This window comes from Festucalex cinctus, chromosome 11 (genome assembly GCF_051991245.1).
Source record: "Festucalex cinctus isolate MCC-2025b chromosome 11, RoL_Fcin_1.0, whole genome shotgun sequence".
Classification (NCBI taxonomy): domain Eukaryota; kingdom Metazoa; phylum Chordata; class Actinopteri; order Syngnathiformes; family Syngnathidae; genus Festucalex; species Festucalex cinctus.
Window position 1 is genome coordinate 28,468,415 of NC_135421.1, and position 14,904 is coordinate 28,483,318.

The 14,904-nt window shown below is 38.2% G+C and overlaps 1 protein-coding gene across 2 annotated transcripts; it reads right to left on the reverse strand.

Annotated features, from left to right (window-relative positions):
• Positions 1-1,702: 1,702 nt before the first annotated feature.
• On the reverse strand, positions 1,703-14,792 carry morc3a (MORC family CW-type zinc finger 3a). 2 transcript variants are annotated; one of them, XR_013287360.1, is made up of 20 exons: positions 14,636-14,792; positions 13,708-13,780; positions 11,603-11,735; positions 11,284-11,507; positions 10,024-10,180; positions 9,541-9,679; positions 8,657-8,785; positions 8,252-8,371; positions 7,279-7,376; positions 6,793-6,900; positions 6,543-6,671; positions 5,927-6,001; positions 5,809-5,848; positions 5,614-5,712; positions 4,788-4,869; positions 3,732-3,798; positions 2,877-3,648; positions 2,448-2,623; positions 2,086-2,362; positions 1,703-2,019 (listed from the first exon to the last, which is right to left on the reverse strand). XR_013287360.1 is itself a non-coding variant. In XM_077537382.1 (19 exons), exons 1-19 carry the CDS (start codon positions 14,672-14,674, stop codon positions 2,194-2,196), a joined length of 2,829 nt encoding a protein of 942 aa, XP_077393508.1. In that variant the 5' UTR covers positions 14,675-14,792; the 3' UTR covers positions 1,703-2,193. The 2 variants fall into 2 exon arrangements, 1 of the variants encoding a protein (XP_077393508.1); XM_077537382.1 differs by having other exon boundaries at positions 1,703-2,362.
• Between the last annotated feature and the right edge of the window lie 112 nt (positions 14,793-14,904).

Consider the following 14,904-nt stretch of genomic DNA (forward strand, 5'->3'; position numbering starts at 1 on the left):
GTGTTTGGCTTCCGCTTTTTGAGAACGTCATTGAATCCACCTATAAAAAGGTGACCAAGTGCTATAGCACTCACACGAACACACCACCAACTCGGCACATTTTTGACTAAACATGGCAAGGCGCTGAGGATCTACTATGAGACAAAAGAATTTTGGTTTAAGTCAAATATTAACTCTGGGGATTGTCTAAGCCAGTTAAACTATGCAATTTCATTTCACTTAATTGGTCTGAAATTTCTTTACTACAAATACTGTAATGTCCTTTATAGACGTCAGCGATACGTGTAGTTGTGGCAGACAGTACAATTAAAACGGGTGTCGAACTCTTTTTGTCACGGGCCACGTTGCAGTTAGTTCCCCTCAGAGGGTCGTTATGACTGTGAAACCATATAAATGTTTAATTGACATTTTATTACACAAAACGAATTGATAGCTCGTTTCAAACTCTTAAAAGGGATTTTTGATTACTTGAGATCAGAAGTTAAAAGCTAATATTTTATCCAGAATGAATTTGATAACTTCATTGTTTTTCTTGTACATATAATACCTTCAGAAACAAATAAAAAATAAATATCAAAATAAATCTACTAAAAATCACATTTCAAATCATCCCCAAAGGCTCATGCATTAAATTAATTACCAAAGACTAAAACGAAGGACGTTTGCTATAATTATAGTTAGTTTTATTTTAGTTAGTTTTGTAAACATAAAATGTACTAGTTTCAGTTAGTTTTCATTTTTTAAAAAGCATTTTCGTTTTTATTTTATTTCGGTAACAATATTGTTTTTTGAATTTTAGATTTAGTTTTTTTTCATGAGTTTTAGTTAACTAAAATAACCTTAAATGGCACCCGTTTTTCAATACTACTTTGACCATCTCCAAACATTTTTGTTTTGTTCATTTTATTTGAACTGAGTCAAACGCCATTTTCAGCATATGTCGTGGGCCACTGAAAAATGGACGGCGGGCCGTAGTTTGGACACCCCTGATTTATAGAATGGAGGGAATGCAGCAGGAATGAGGAAAATTGGCTGATGTCAAAATGCTGCTAGTTGGGAAATCACATAGTAAAGTAAAAAGAATCAATTTAAACAAGCAAAGTAGCAGTGTTGTCTGCAGCTGAGGAGGCAGGTCGATCACAAAATAATTCACAAAAGTAGTGCGTCCTTTTTTTTTTTTTTTTCCTCCGCAAGAAAACCCCACGTAATTGAATTGCTCGTATCATGAACGCAAAACTTTCCTGCCAGCGTACTGAAGACCATGTTGACTCTAAAGAACACATTTTCAATAGCGACATCATTCGTAATGCTATTTCCGTTGTTAATGCTAGACGGGATTACTGGATGCACGGTAGACTAATACAAAAATAACGGGCTTATTGCCGCCCCACTTTTAGAGCGCAGAGGCAAGGTACTTTCCAACAAGGTTTTACTCTATTCTATTGTTAGGCATACTTTCCATGAGTTCGAGCAATATCATCTCATCGAGTGTATAAAAAGGTTGCAGTCCCAGCAAGTGGAGCTTATGTTCCTTTGGTGCGGCAAATGGAATGAGAAATGTGTGCAGGGTGGATAACACGGCACATCTAAAATAAAAAAGAAAAGAAAAAAATGAAAGAATACAATATGATGGAACAAGTACAAAATATATATTTAAAAAAAAAAACACTCCATAGATTTAGAAGAAAAAAAAAAAAAAAAAAAAAAAAAAAAACACGAGTAGCACCTATTGTGTAAAGTTGAGTTTGGTTTTGATCAGCATTTATTTATTTTTTTTGCATGAGCACAGGTGCACACTGGGTTCGAATTTTGCCATTGTCCTTTGTTATGTGTGTAGATTGCATGCTCTCCCTGTGCTGGCCGAGTTGTGTTCAGGTACCTTGTCCCGGCTTCCTGGCACATCCCAATAATATGAATGTTAAGGAATGCCCAAAGGTTTAAATAATTGTCACAATGTGTTCTCCGATTGGCTCACGACCAGTCATCAAGTAAGAAATTGAGGACAATAGATGAAAGTACCTATAAAATAGAAAATGGATGGATGGGCGGACAGAGGAATTACGACTCTCTCGGAGATCAATTCACCTGTAGACCTGTCAATGACGGCTTGACTTGTGGAATGCGACCGATTGACGACGTCACGAACGGCCGGCGCTCAAAATCCACTGACACGTCCACGTCTGTGAATCTGTATTACTTCCCGTTCGGGCATGGTGAGTTGCTTGTGTCTGAGGAGTTGTCAAGGAGATATTGTTCCAGAATCTCATCAATGACATCACATTCGTAATTGACTTGGCCCAGGTCCAGACAAGGCACGCGGTTGACAAGAAGTCGTCCAACGTTGTAACGCAGCTCAATCAGCCTGGGGAGAAAGAAGAGAAAAGCAAAGATGAGACGTATGGCAGGCAACGTGGTCGTAAAGAATAAACGTTCTTTTCTCCCCCAACCTTTTGAAGTTATCGGAATTTGACGAGCTGTTTGCTGGTTGTTTGGAACAATCTCCATTCTGCAGCAGTGCTCTGCTTCCACTCTCCTGTAGTTGTTTTTCTGCTTGCTGGAGCCTCATCTTGAGCTCCTCACACTGGCTTGACAGGTTTGCATTTTCCTCCTCGAGGTTTTTCACCTGATGGATCCCCCCCGAGGACAGGAGGCAGGGACAGGACGTCGCAAGCGACACACATGGCAAGAAAGAAAGAAAGAGAAAAAAACCCGATTAGCACTCAAGTGCACACACTATATTGGAACCTTAACTAGCAAGATTAATTCGATTGTGACAAATCTCATACAGTAGCTCAATTTACATACTGTACAGTTTCCCTAACTTAACTATGACTACAAACGTGCAAATTCATCCAGCATCAAGTTTGAAGACTGACCCGAGAGCGCAGTTGATTCCTCTCACTGGTTCTTCGATCCAATTTGTGGACAAGAGAGTCAACTTGCCAAGTGATGTCACCCAAATCCTCCTCGGCCTGGGCAGTGCCAGGTTTCGTTTGTGCGGCTTGCAATAAATCAGTTCGGTCGCTCAAAAGTCGTCTCATTTTTTCTCCGGCCTGTTCAAGCAAACTTTTATAGTCTTTATCGGGCCACGTTTCCTCCGTCTGGCTTGATTGGTGGAAACAATTTAAAGAAAATGGCATGTGTTCCTGTACTCCCTTCGTAACATCTTCTTGTTTCAGGGCCTTTGTAGGCAAATGTTTTGATTCATAGATTTCAACATCATCATCATCATCATCATCATCGCTAACTATATACACGATATCATTGGATTTATTTGTCCCCTGAACGTCGCCATTGTTTTCTTCTTTAATCCTTCTTGAAAACTGCGTACCGCGTTCGGCGGTGGTTGCAACAGCCCCACCTTCTGTTTGTTCTGGATTGTTGATTATTGTGTCGTGAACCTCTTTTTCAATCTTGATGTTTGGCGTTTCGGTCTGCCCGATGAGAGAAGGCGACGCGGGGGAGGAACCGCTTCCTCCGTCGACCGACTCCATCAAGCCTGCTCCAGCATTATTTGCTTCAAAGGCCTCGTTTCTGAGTGGGCTCACGTTTCTTGACGACGAAGCATCTGAGGCAATTTGATGCACGATGTTTTGCCGCCGACTTTTTGCTGTATGTTCTGATTCGCCGGACGTGCTTCTCCTTTTCCTGTTTTAGGCGCAAAAATCAGAAACGCGTGCTTATTTGATGACGTACATGAAAATAACAAGGCCACAACTAAGGATACGTACCCTGAACCTGACATGGAGTATACACTTGAAATAATTGGTAAACCATTGCTCCTGGGCGGGCTGTCACCTAGCGAGAGAAAGGAAGACTGTTCATACTTTTTGACATTCTGTTTTGGCTAAAACAAACTCTTGTGCAATTGCTGTTGGTTTCGTTCGGTCACGTGAATGTTACTGTAAGAAAACAAACGCCGACTGAAGCCTGTTGTCGAGCAGGCTTCAGTTGAAATGTGATTTAAGCATAGTCAAGTCAGAAGCTAGCTTTTTTGGAAGATTCGGCGTTTTGACACACAATGTGTCACAATGACAAGTTGGATCCAAACGACTAATTTGCACGTTTGCAATTACCACGTAAGCTCCTTCTGTCAGAAATATGAATCATAGCATTTTCTTTGATTTAAATCATACATTTTCTTCAAATGCATTTATTTAGATTCCTTAAAAATCAGCATAAATCTGTGATGTGATGATGAGAATGAACCTAGGGCTGGGTATCGGTTCAGAGTTCCAGAATCGAATCGATTCGATTCACAACGATTTTCGATTTAGTTGAGGAATTCATGCAGCACCTATTTTAGGCAGTCAAAAGTACCAATGTTGCAAATAGTAGAAACTTCTTGCTCTAATTTAATGCATTAGTAAAAATATGAATATTTACATTAAGAATCGAATCCACTGCAGTTACTTTAATAATCTGTTTTATTTAACATGGCCTTACAAAAACAATAAATAATATTTAAATCAATTACAACCACAGTAAAGGCTGTGTTAATAAATTGACAAAAAACACTGACACTCAATATATATCGATGCATGGTTTTATGTATCGATATTGGGATATGAAAAGTCGTATCGATACGATATCGATATTTTAAACCCCCCCTACTTTCTAGTGCACGTGTGAACGTGTTTCCATATACATGTGCTACTTGTTCATATCAGGGCTGGTGCTTGCCTCAGTGTGTTTTGGTTTGGGGTTCAAATCTCAGTTTAACGTTATTGAGTGTCATGCTATTATTATTCTTAGAATTTAAAAAAAAAATAAAAAATAGAACTCACACACAATGGTAATCTCTGGAGAGGATGAAGCATCCTCTGACACTCGACTTGAGGTAGTGGGAGTAGATGGAGATTGGACAGTCTGTAGATAGTTTAAAAAAAAAGACATTAAAGGAAACATTCTAGAAAATGTACGTTTTATGTGTAGAAAAGTTTGTCTCTTCAACGTCTGCCAAAAAATCAGGTGTAAAATTGAAACAACAAATAAATAATTTGTTATTTGCCTACCAAAATAACCATATTCAGGAACATAAGTGAATGGTTACATAATGGTAAAATAAACCTCTCAAAGTATTGTGAAGACTCGCTGGTTGGGACCTTGCTTGAACCTGCTAATTAGCTGTTGCTTGTTTCCACAAAGGATTTTTTTTTTTACTTATCTCTGATTGGTATGCATTTGCTATATCTGACTTATCAAATTTGTGAAACTAATCTGGGAAGCAAGATCACAAACATCATTCCTCATCATTCTTCAAAGTCAACTTTTTAACAGGATTACAATGAATCTTTCTAATAACACTATCAATTGGCAGTTTTCATTTTCTTTGGAGCCACGTGTGGCCTAATTAATGACGCATGGAACCAAACAAGTTTATTTGAGGAAAAAGCACAACTGATTCTTCGGCACATCCATGACAAGACTGTCCACAAATCAAAAAGTGTGTTCATCAAGGTAACTTTCTATGAAAATATGGCACATGAAGCAATTACATATTGTACGAACCCGTAAAAAAACTATTTAAAATAAGTAATATTTGTGCCGGGACTATGTAAGCATCGATAATACAGAGAAAGGTTCACTATGTAAGTTGAACTGAATACTCACTTTTTCACGCAGCTTGCGTTTGAGGTCGTCCTCTTTCTTTTCAAGAGACAGACTTTTCTGCGACAGCTGTTTCAGGCTCCAGCGTTGAACTTCCTCGAACTAAAAGTAAAGACGCATAGAAAAGAAATGCAAAAACACTCAAAGTCTTGGGACGTCAATGAAATCAACTTTGAAAACTGGATAACTTGCTCTTACCTTTGGCTTCATTTTTAACTTCTTTTTGTCCTCCCTCTCTCTGTAATACATTTATCACAATGCTCAAAATGCAACTATTTTATGAATTCATAATTAAAACAAAAAAAAATATATATACTTTTGCTTGTAGGTTTTTTTGTATGACGGTTGGTCATCATCGGAATCCTGAGCCTCTTCTTCGACCTCACAATTCCTGGCAAAGCACATCAAAAAATACTTCAAATCATGGGATTAAAGACTTGAGTCTATTTTTTTATTTTTTTGAAGAAACAACACACCCAGTGAATGGAAGACATTTAGAAGCAGGGCAGCTGAAGGTCAGGAAGTTTAACAGTTCAGTGATTCAGAAAGTCTCGTCACCTTCAGATGGCCTGACTTGAAACAGCCACTGGAGGAGTTACCACGAGCAAATATTTACAAATATGGGACCAATGAGAACAATATCAATAAAAGCTCGATATTCTGAGCTGTTAAGTCCACAAAGGTTTTACTGTATTATTCTCTCAAATTTACGACTTGTCACTCTATTCTTGTTTAAAGAAAAAACAAATCTCTTAATATTTAGACTTTATTCTCATAAAATTGAGATTTATTTCCTTTTGCAACTTTATTCTCATATTACAATGTATTTTGTGTAGTGGAGTTTATGACCTTGTTCAGTGGGGTCCTAATACACCTTAGAAACTGTGGTATGTAGTTTTTGATATATTGACTGGTGATAAAACTGTGAATACCTGAACTGCGGATCCGGATTCATATGACAGAGCCAACTATCCGGCAGCCTGCTGCAGTCGATCCCGTCAGGCAGTTTGCGCCATTTCCTGCAATGCTCGCACATCACCCAGTTCTGATCCGGACGCTTGCTGGAAACAAAAGAAGAAAAAGAAGAAAGATAAAAGTGAGAAGACGAAGCTATAAAACAAAACAAAACAATCTAATTCCATTATTCTGCCTATACACATATACTGTTGTGTCAATACGAACCTAATGTCGTCCACTTCCACATTTCTGCTCGAGTTGCCACCGGTAAGGCTGTAGCGGATTTCATTGCAATATTCGTCCAGTTTGATAGTCAAACTGCTCATAGTTTTTCTGTAAAAAAAATAAATAAATCATGCAAAAATAATAGCTTTATTATTATTAATAATAATAATACAATAAAAATTAAGCACATCAACTGATGCATATATCTTAAGTTAAAGCCCCAGTCTGCCAGTTTGACTCTGGAAAAGTTTTAAATACAGGACTTAAACAAACAAACTACTTCTCAATTTACAGATCAGGGCTTGTCTTCATTTCTGACATGCACAAAATCACCACCAGAAATGAAGACAAGCCCTGATCTGTAAATTGAGAAGTAGTTTGTTTGTTTAAATCCTGTATTTAAAAAGTGCCTTTTCCAGAGTCAAACCGGCAGACTGGGCCTTTAAGAGTAGCACATCATTTCCATATGTCGTCGGCGCCATTTACCTGTACTTGTCGTTCTCAATAAAGCTTTGCTTGTTGTGCATCGGCTCCAGGAAGTTGCACTCTATGACCCCGATGACGCCGACACCTTTGCTGTTGGGCTGTTGGATGTCGTCAGACAACGTAAAAAGAGTTGAAGGGCGAACTAAACACTCAAGACTTACTAATAAATAGTTAGTGCTCTGCACGCAATAATTACACAAACAAATCAGAAGCATTTTATTGATTTTAATGTGGTTACCGTTTTTTTAAAAAAAGGTTTTAAAAATTGGCAGCTGTAACAGATGAATTCAATTTCAATTTCCCATAGAAGTACTAACTTTTGCACAGCGGTGCGGACCTGCAAGCCCGAAACCTTATCAGAAGCAATGACCTTCATTTTCAACCTTTGAATTGTATTAATTTTGTCTATTTTCTATATTACATATTTATTTTAGATTTTCTTTTTTTTGTCCTTGACATGTCAAACTAATCGGCTCAGTACTGACAGATCGGCTCACAGCCTTCAGAAGCAGTCGTGCTGGCCCATAAAATGTAAATTCTGTTAGCAGCAGCGCTGCTTCTTTAACCAACTAGATTTCAAATTTATCTTCACAGGCGCAGCCTCATATCTATGGAGCAAGCGAGCCGGCTGCTGATGACATCAGCAATTATCCGTCCCCTGATTGGTTGGCCAGTGCAAAACTCGTTACACCAAGCTTGGACCGGCAAAATATGTCTGTAGCAATTTGTAAACATTAATAAGCATTATCTGATGGTTGTAATATATTTAGTTCCAGGTACAAAATACACATGCGCTGCTTTTGTCATTTCTGCACAAGACGACCCGACGAGTTCCAGCAACCTTTGGATCTGCAGTGCTGTATGTATGTAAAAGAAACAAGATCTATCGATCCCAAAAACATTACAAGATGTAAAAGTTCCTGCTACTTTCAGACACTTGTACAAAATTTGCTGATGTTGCACAAAAACTCACCTTGAGTTGGCAGCCAATACGCTCATAGGCCTTTATGAGACGATTCTTGTGATACATCATGATGCCGTAATGTTCTCTGCTTTTGGTGTTGTAACCAAAAATAATGGGAACTCTTTTGGTCTGTCATACAATTTAAGGAAACCAACAACAAATGACTCTCACATTTTGTCACCTTCCGAAAATAATGGACAATACCTTTTTTTTTTTTTTTTAAATTAATAATTTCAAATTAAGGGGTAGGAATGGAATGACCCGCGTAACTAAGGATGTTGCCAAAAAAAAAAAAAAAAAAAGCAAAATTTGACTTTTTGGACACTATTTTAAGAGGATGACAAAATGCTAAAATATATTAAAATAAAAGGAGGGGGAAACCCCCCCCCCCCATAATTTACAATAAGAGGATACGAGCGACATGGGTTTGTAGTGGTCCGTTTTGCTCTTGGCCAGACTCTTGGCAATCAGCTGCGTTTTCACCTTCTGACCTCGCACAACAACGTGCATGCGTGGCTTCAGGTACAAGATACTGCAGTACGCCTGCATGCAAGGGAACACAACAAAAAAACAACAACAGATATTCAGTCAGATACACCGTGTATAAGCACATCTGACAAATTATGGCCAAGCACGTCCACAGTTTCTGACCGGCCTTCATGGTGACCATGGTGTCAAAGTAAAACTAAATTATGCACCGCTTCCATTTTTAAAGTTGATGTACATACGTGTGGGCGGTACAAGCAAGGCAGCGAGCACAGTCTTGCCAACTAGTGACGTTTTCGCTATATTTAGACATTTTTCCTACCCCTCTAGCTACTATTTATAGACGAGCAAATATGACAACAGTGGTCCTAGAGTTAGCAAGATTTTTATTTCCCCTAGTGGAGGGAAGAAAGAAGGCCAAGAGGATTTGGCCTGATAATTTCGTATGCAAATTCACTCATATTGTAAGTCGATAATATATTTGTCAATAATATACTTCCCACTTGTCTATATATTCGTGGGCGGACTGTGCACCAAATTGTTCTAATTTTAAAAGTGTAAAAATGTAATTTTAACAACCTAATTTTTTTTTTTTTTTTATCTATATTTCGTTATTATAACAATACAGCCGTGCTTCTCAATTATTTTCTGTCATGCCCCCCCACTAAGAAGAAAACATCTACACAGATAACGTGAAATGTTATGACATGACATAATATGTGTTACATTTAATCATGCTATATATGAGCGGTTGATGTCATGCGATACATTTATCATTCCAAAAATGCAATGTGTGAGGAGACGTTTCTTACCCGTAGTGAGTATACGCTCTCAGGTACATGTGAGGGGATTCTCTCACAAGACCGGTTCAACTCCTCGTAGACATCCGACGGAATTTGAATATCATAACGGTCTGCTTGAAAATCAAACTCCAATGCCCCCGTGGATGTCCTGACAGAAAGAAAAGATTTGTATCACGCATTATAATCAACATGATGACATATTTTCACGAGGGGAAAAAATGCATTTTCTTCTCATTCCCCTCATTTATTTTGGTGATTTGGATGCTTGATTCAGGTTGGTGACATCAGAACTGACTTTTTGCAAAAAAGCAATCAGGTATGATGATGTACAATATCTGTCTTCAATGTCAATGGACCGTGAGCTTAATATCGCGATATGAAAACAAATCACCCAATCAAAAGCATATTAATTATGATTTAAATATGATAAATTAACCGCGATTACTGTAATCGGACTCCACCTTTTCGAAGAAATCATATGAATTGTAACACCTGCGTAGGTTCCAGATGATGATGCGTGTGCCGGTCGTCATGTTGGAGCAGGTAGACGTGATGGCGCTGATCTCGGTGAGGAGGTCCGTCTCCGTCTTGAAGGGAGAATACTGCAGAATGTCCTGCAGGCTGGCTTGGTGCTCCTCTTTTACACACAGTACAGTGCACGTTAAGGGCTTATCGTACAGACAAATCGGAGTACAAATATGACTAATATACAGGTGCATCTCAATAAATTATAATAGGATAGGGAAAACAGTAAAAATATTACATAATCTTACTTTTTATAAAACTCCATTTAAAGCTAACGAATTTCAAAATTCACCATTTCAAGAAATTACAATATGACATGAAAAACAAAATGTTCAAGTTAAAAATTAAATTGAAATTGGCCTTCTGAAAAGTATTCTGCCGTGTTTAGTGATCTGTGCAATTTTTCTGCAATATTCTAAATTATTGAGATGTATGTGTACTAGGGCCCGACCGATTAATCGGCCGCCATTTATAATTGGCCTTCAAACATCAGCCAAAACAATCGGCCAAATGGGTCAAATGGCCGATTATTTCCCCCTTAAAACATTATCGAAGAAAACCAAAGTTTCCGACGCTGTGAAAGTGCCCCGAATGCACCATTTTGCTTTCGTAGCAGTAGCAACTAGCAAGTGTGTAGCGTATGTTTTTCTGTTGTCCCTTAGTGTCCTTGAAGCTGTTTAATGACACCGCACTTGGAGTTAACTGTAAAACTAACCACACAACGTGAAGAATTACATCCGCTGTATATTTAAATACAAAACATGCTTCGTTTCTAAAACATCGCTAGCCTAGCACGATTATGTGGGAACACATAATCGCAAATGAGATAACACTACGCAAAGGCACAAATTCTTCCCAATGTGTGAAAAACGTGTTATTTTAATAGAATTCAATCGCAACCTTCTTCTGTACTCACTTTAAGCGTGTACGCCACGGATGCAGGGCACCACACTGCCCCAAGAGGCCAAAACGCACAGGAACAGTCAAGTTATCTTGATTTATATATATTTGATTTGATTTATAGCACTTTCAAACAGCTTTAGCTGTCAGTATTTGCATTATACTGTATATATATATTTTTTTATAATAAATAATTGGCAGGTTAATCAGTAATCTGTATTTTTTTTTCTGCCAAAAATCGGTATCGGCGTCAAAAAGTGCATATCAGTTGGGCCCTAATGTGTACAGTGGAAACAGGCTACTGTGTACTACTCCAGCAAAGGATATAGTTGCGGTCTGTGTGCTCAAAGCAGACAATGGGCACAACTATCTGCTGGGCGTTGATCTCCTTCAGGTATGTTTGAGAGAGCATCCCGACACACGATGCATTATTGGACCTGGAAAAGACGATGGCGTCCCTCCCGAGACGCATGGATCCAGATTTGAAACCGTTGCCGTACATCCCGATGGGCATCACACCATTTACAGGAACCTTGTCACTGTAGCCGAAGCTAAAAAAAATAAAAATATAGAAAGACGCACGTGGAAAAACAACTTCCAGTTTTACAAACGTACACAATCAGCTGCAACAAAAAATGTTGCATACCTGAGCATTTTATGCATGGCCTCGTGGTCCAGACCATTCCCATTATCCATAAAACTCAGGCATTCGTGTCCTTTGACAACAGTCTTATCGATCCAGAACGCGTTGGCCATCACATCTGGATCGCAGGCATTGTCTGTCACAATCAATGAGAGCAGTTGTTTGTTTTCTTGTAAACCGCGGGTGGCCAAAATTTTTCATTGGAGGGCCACATCCAGAAAATCAGAAGGGCCACATCATGTTATGAAGAGAAATTGAGTTTAGTCCTAAAAATGGTACAAATAATTTGGGTTTGTGCTTTTGCATATTTAGAAAAATGCGACAGTATATAAACCAATTTATTCGTAATATGGCAGTAGGATTATTATAGTTTGGGAATTTTTCATTTGAGTTTTTATTAGTTTTCAGGTTGGTTCTGTTAGTTTTTATTAGTTTAGTTCTTTAAAAAATGCTTAGTTTTAGTTGTTATTTTTAGTATTAGTTTTTTTTTTTTAATGTTTATTACTTGTGCGCAATATTTTAAAAAAAACAACGTCATCTGAAGGTGCTTTTCTATTGGCTGCTGCTCGATGACGTCACTTCTGTGTGAAATACTTTCAAACATCATTATTCCGGTTTATATCAAAATAAATCTACTAAAAATCACATTTCAAATCATCCCCAAAGGCTCATGCATTAAATTAATTACCAAAGACTAAAACGAAGGACATGTTTGCTATAATTAGTTAGTTTTAGTTAGTTTTGTAAACATAAAATATAGTTTCAGTTAGTTTTTGTTTTTTTTAAAAAGCGTTTTTGTTTTTATTTTATTTCGGTAACAATATTGTTTATTGAATTTTATTTTTTTCATCAGTTTTAACTAAAATAACCTTTAATGCCACCTGTTTTTCGATACCCTCCCTTCTTACTTTGACCATCTCCAAAAATGTTTTTTTTTATTTTATTTTATTTGAACGGAGTCAAATGCCATTTTTTAGCATACGTCGCGGACCACTGAAAAATGGACGGCGGGCCGCAAATGGCCCCCGGGCTGTAGTTTGGACACCTCTGTTGTAAACAGTCAAGTAGGGGGAATAAAAGAGAATTTCTGGATGAGTGTCAAACGGACACAAGTGTGTGTGGGGACATTGCAACACGCTTGTTATGTAACAGTTGCATTGCTGTGCAAATGATGTTTGCCTGCCGTCTGCGATTCAAGTCAACTTGGAATGTTGAAGTCGAACTTTTCGCAAAAAAACATTAAATATTCTCCTAATAATATGCGCCTTTTTCACTCCTTTGCTTTTTTTGTTACTGCATATGGGGGTCAAAGTCCAAAACCATATTTAATTGTGTTCTCTGATGATTCCGTGTGACTGAACAACTCCCTTGGCAGATTCAAAAGCGAGGCCAATAATAATCAATAAGGTTACATGCATAAATTATGATAATTGGACGGTGGCCTAATTTGAGCAATTTTTCTCTCTTCTGATTCAAGTCAGAAGAGGCAGATTATTGGCTGTTTGGTTTCTGTCCTACTAATTACTTTTCTTTTTCCACGTGGGATAATGCTGCCTCTCATAGGCTAGTTTTGGTACTACAGCAGACATCATTGTGAGTCAGTATCCCCATACAGTAGGTGCCTTTGAGACTAACCAAATTAACCACTGAAAATCTGAGGTTTCCCATCAAATTTCATATGAACTTTTCTCATATTAATTTTTCTGTATCAATAAGTACTAGCGGTGTTGGTACTTGGTATCTGTGACTACTCCAGTGTTGAGTACTCAGACTGCTATCTGTCTGGGAAAAAAATTAAAACATACTCATCGGTCCTTAGTTCTGTGGGAGAATTATGTCAAAACCACATTCAATATCATATTGGACTAAAGGTAGACTTTTTTTTTTTTTAAAAACCTATTGATACCAGGTGAACATCTGATCTGTACTATGTGATGAGTTTTCCCATTTGCCCGAAGCCATAACCAATCCTGCTCGATTTTTTTTATTTATTCACTTTTTTAAATGTCTTATACTCAATAATTGATGGTATTTATTGTTTAACAAACAAACTGTCGAGATATTTTTTTTTCCCCTCTTGTAATTACACTTTGGTCCAGATGACTCACCTATGAGCTCAGCAATGGCACTGAAAGGCCACGTGTGACTGGTCGAATTGGTGTGAAGGTACTTGGGAGAAAGCTGCAAGTGAAGCAAACACATTGACAACAACTTGTTTAGTGGACAAGACAACCCGGACAAAATCTTTTTTTTTTTTTTTTTTTTTAACAAGCGATGGCCCGAGGGCTAAAACGATAAACAATAAACCACTTGGCGCCACGGTTTGTACTTCCAAGTCACCGCGACCTTTCTGAACAACCATTTGCGAGCAAAACATAACGTGGTCTCCGTCCACACTGACATAATTGAGCAAATGTGTCATTTCAAAAGTGTGTCTCAACTTATAGCTCTTTGTAGTGTTCGCACTAAGCAGTCTGGCTTTCAAAAAGGTTGGTGACGCCTACTTTAAGCATGCTCAAGTCACGTGCATCGCCTTGGAAAAATTACAGAGCCAACCAAGTTACTTCAAATACCGACAAGAAGACCCCAACAAGTCGTTTTTGAGACGTAGATGGCTGCATAGCTATATAATGTATAATGGACAATTGGATATCTAAACAACACTACTCAAGATTGATTGAAATGTTTTTTTTTATTATCTGTTCTGATTGCTGATGGAAATGTAAATTTCAACCACTGAAGAGTACATTTATTAAATATTCACAAAATAATAGCAATAAATAGTAGCGATAGTAATACATGCTATAATTGCCATTGCCAGTGGATCATAGGGGGGGAAAAAAACAAAAACATAAATCTCTTGTGGCGTTCATTTCCTTACCGCTAATGCTAACGCTAACTTAGACGTCGTGCTTGAACAGGCTGCGTTTTAAACACATCTAAAGGAACTTGGATGTTGAAGAACGGCGATACGTAGTGAAACCATCGTGAATACAAAAGTGTAAATTAGAAAAGCCTTGTTTTTAGACTACTTACAGTACTCAGAGGAACACCGCGGTCCCGCTGTGCAGCCATTGCAGTTCACGGACGCGGATGTGACGTCACAATACGACCGGCAGGTTGCAACCACTTGGCAGTACGGACCAAAACAGCCAAAGGAATTGAGCGCTAAAAGAAATCAGGGGTCATCAAAGCAGCACATACCTTCCACTTAAAAAAAATAATCACCCCATTTGTGTTCGATGTGTCTAACCCACAAACAAATGACTGGTGGGAACGAATGAGCTAATCGTGAGACCTGGAGG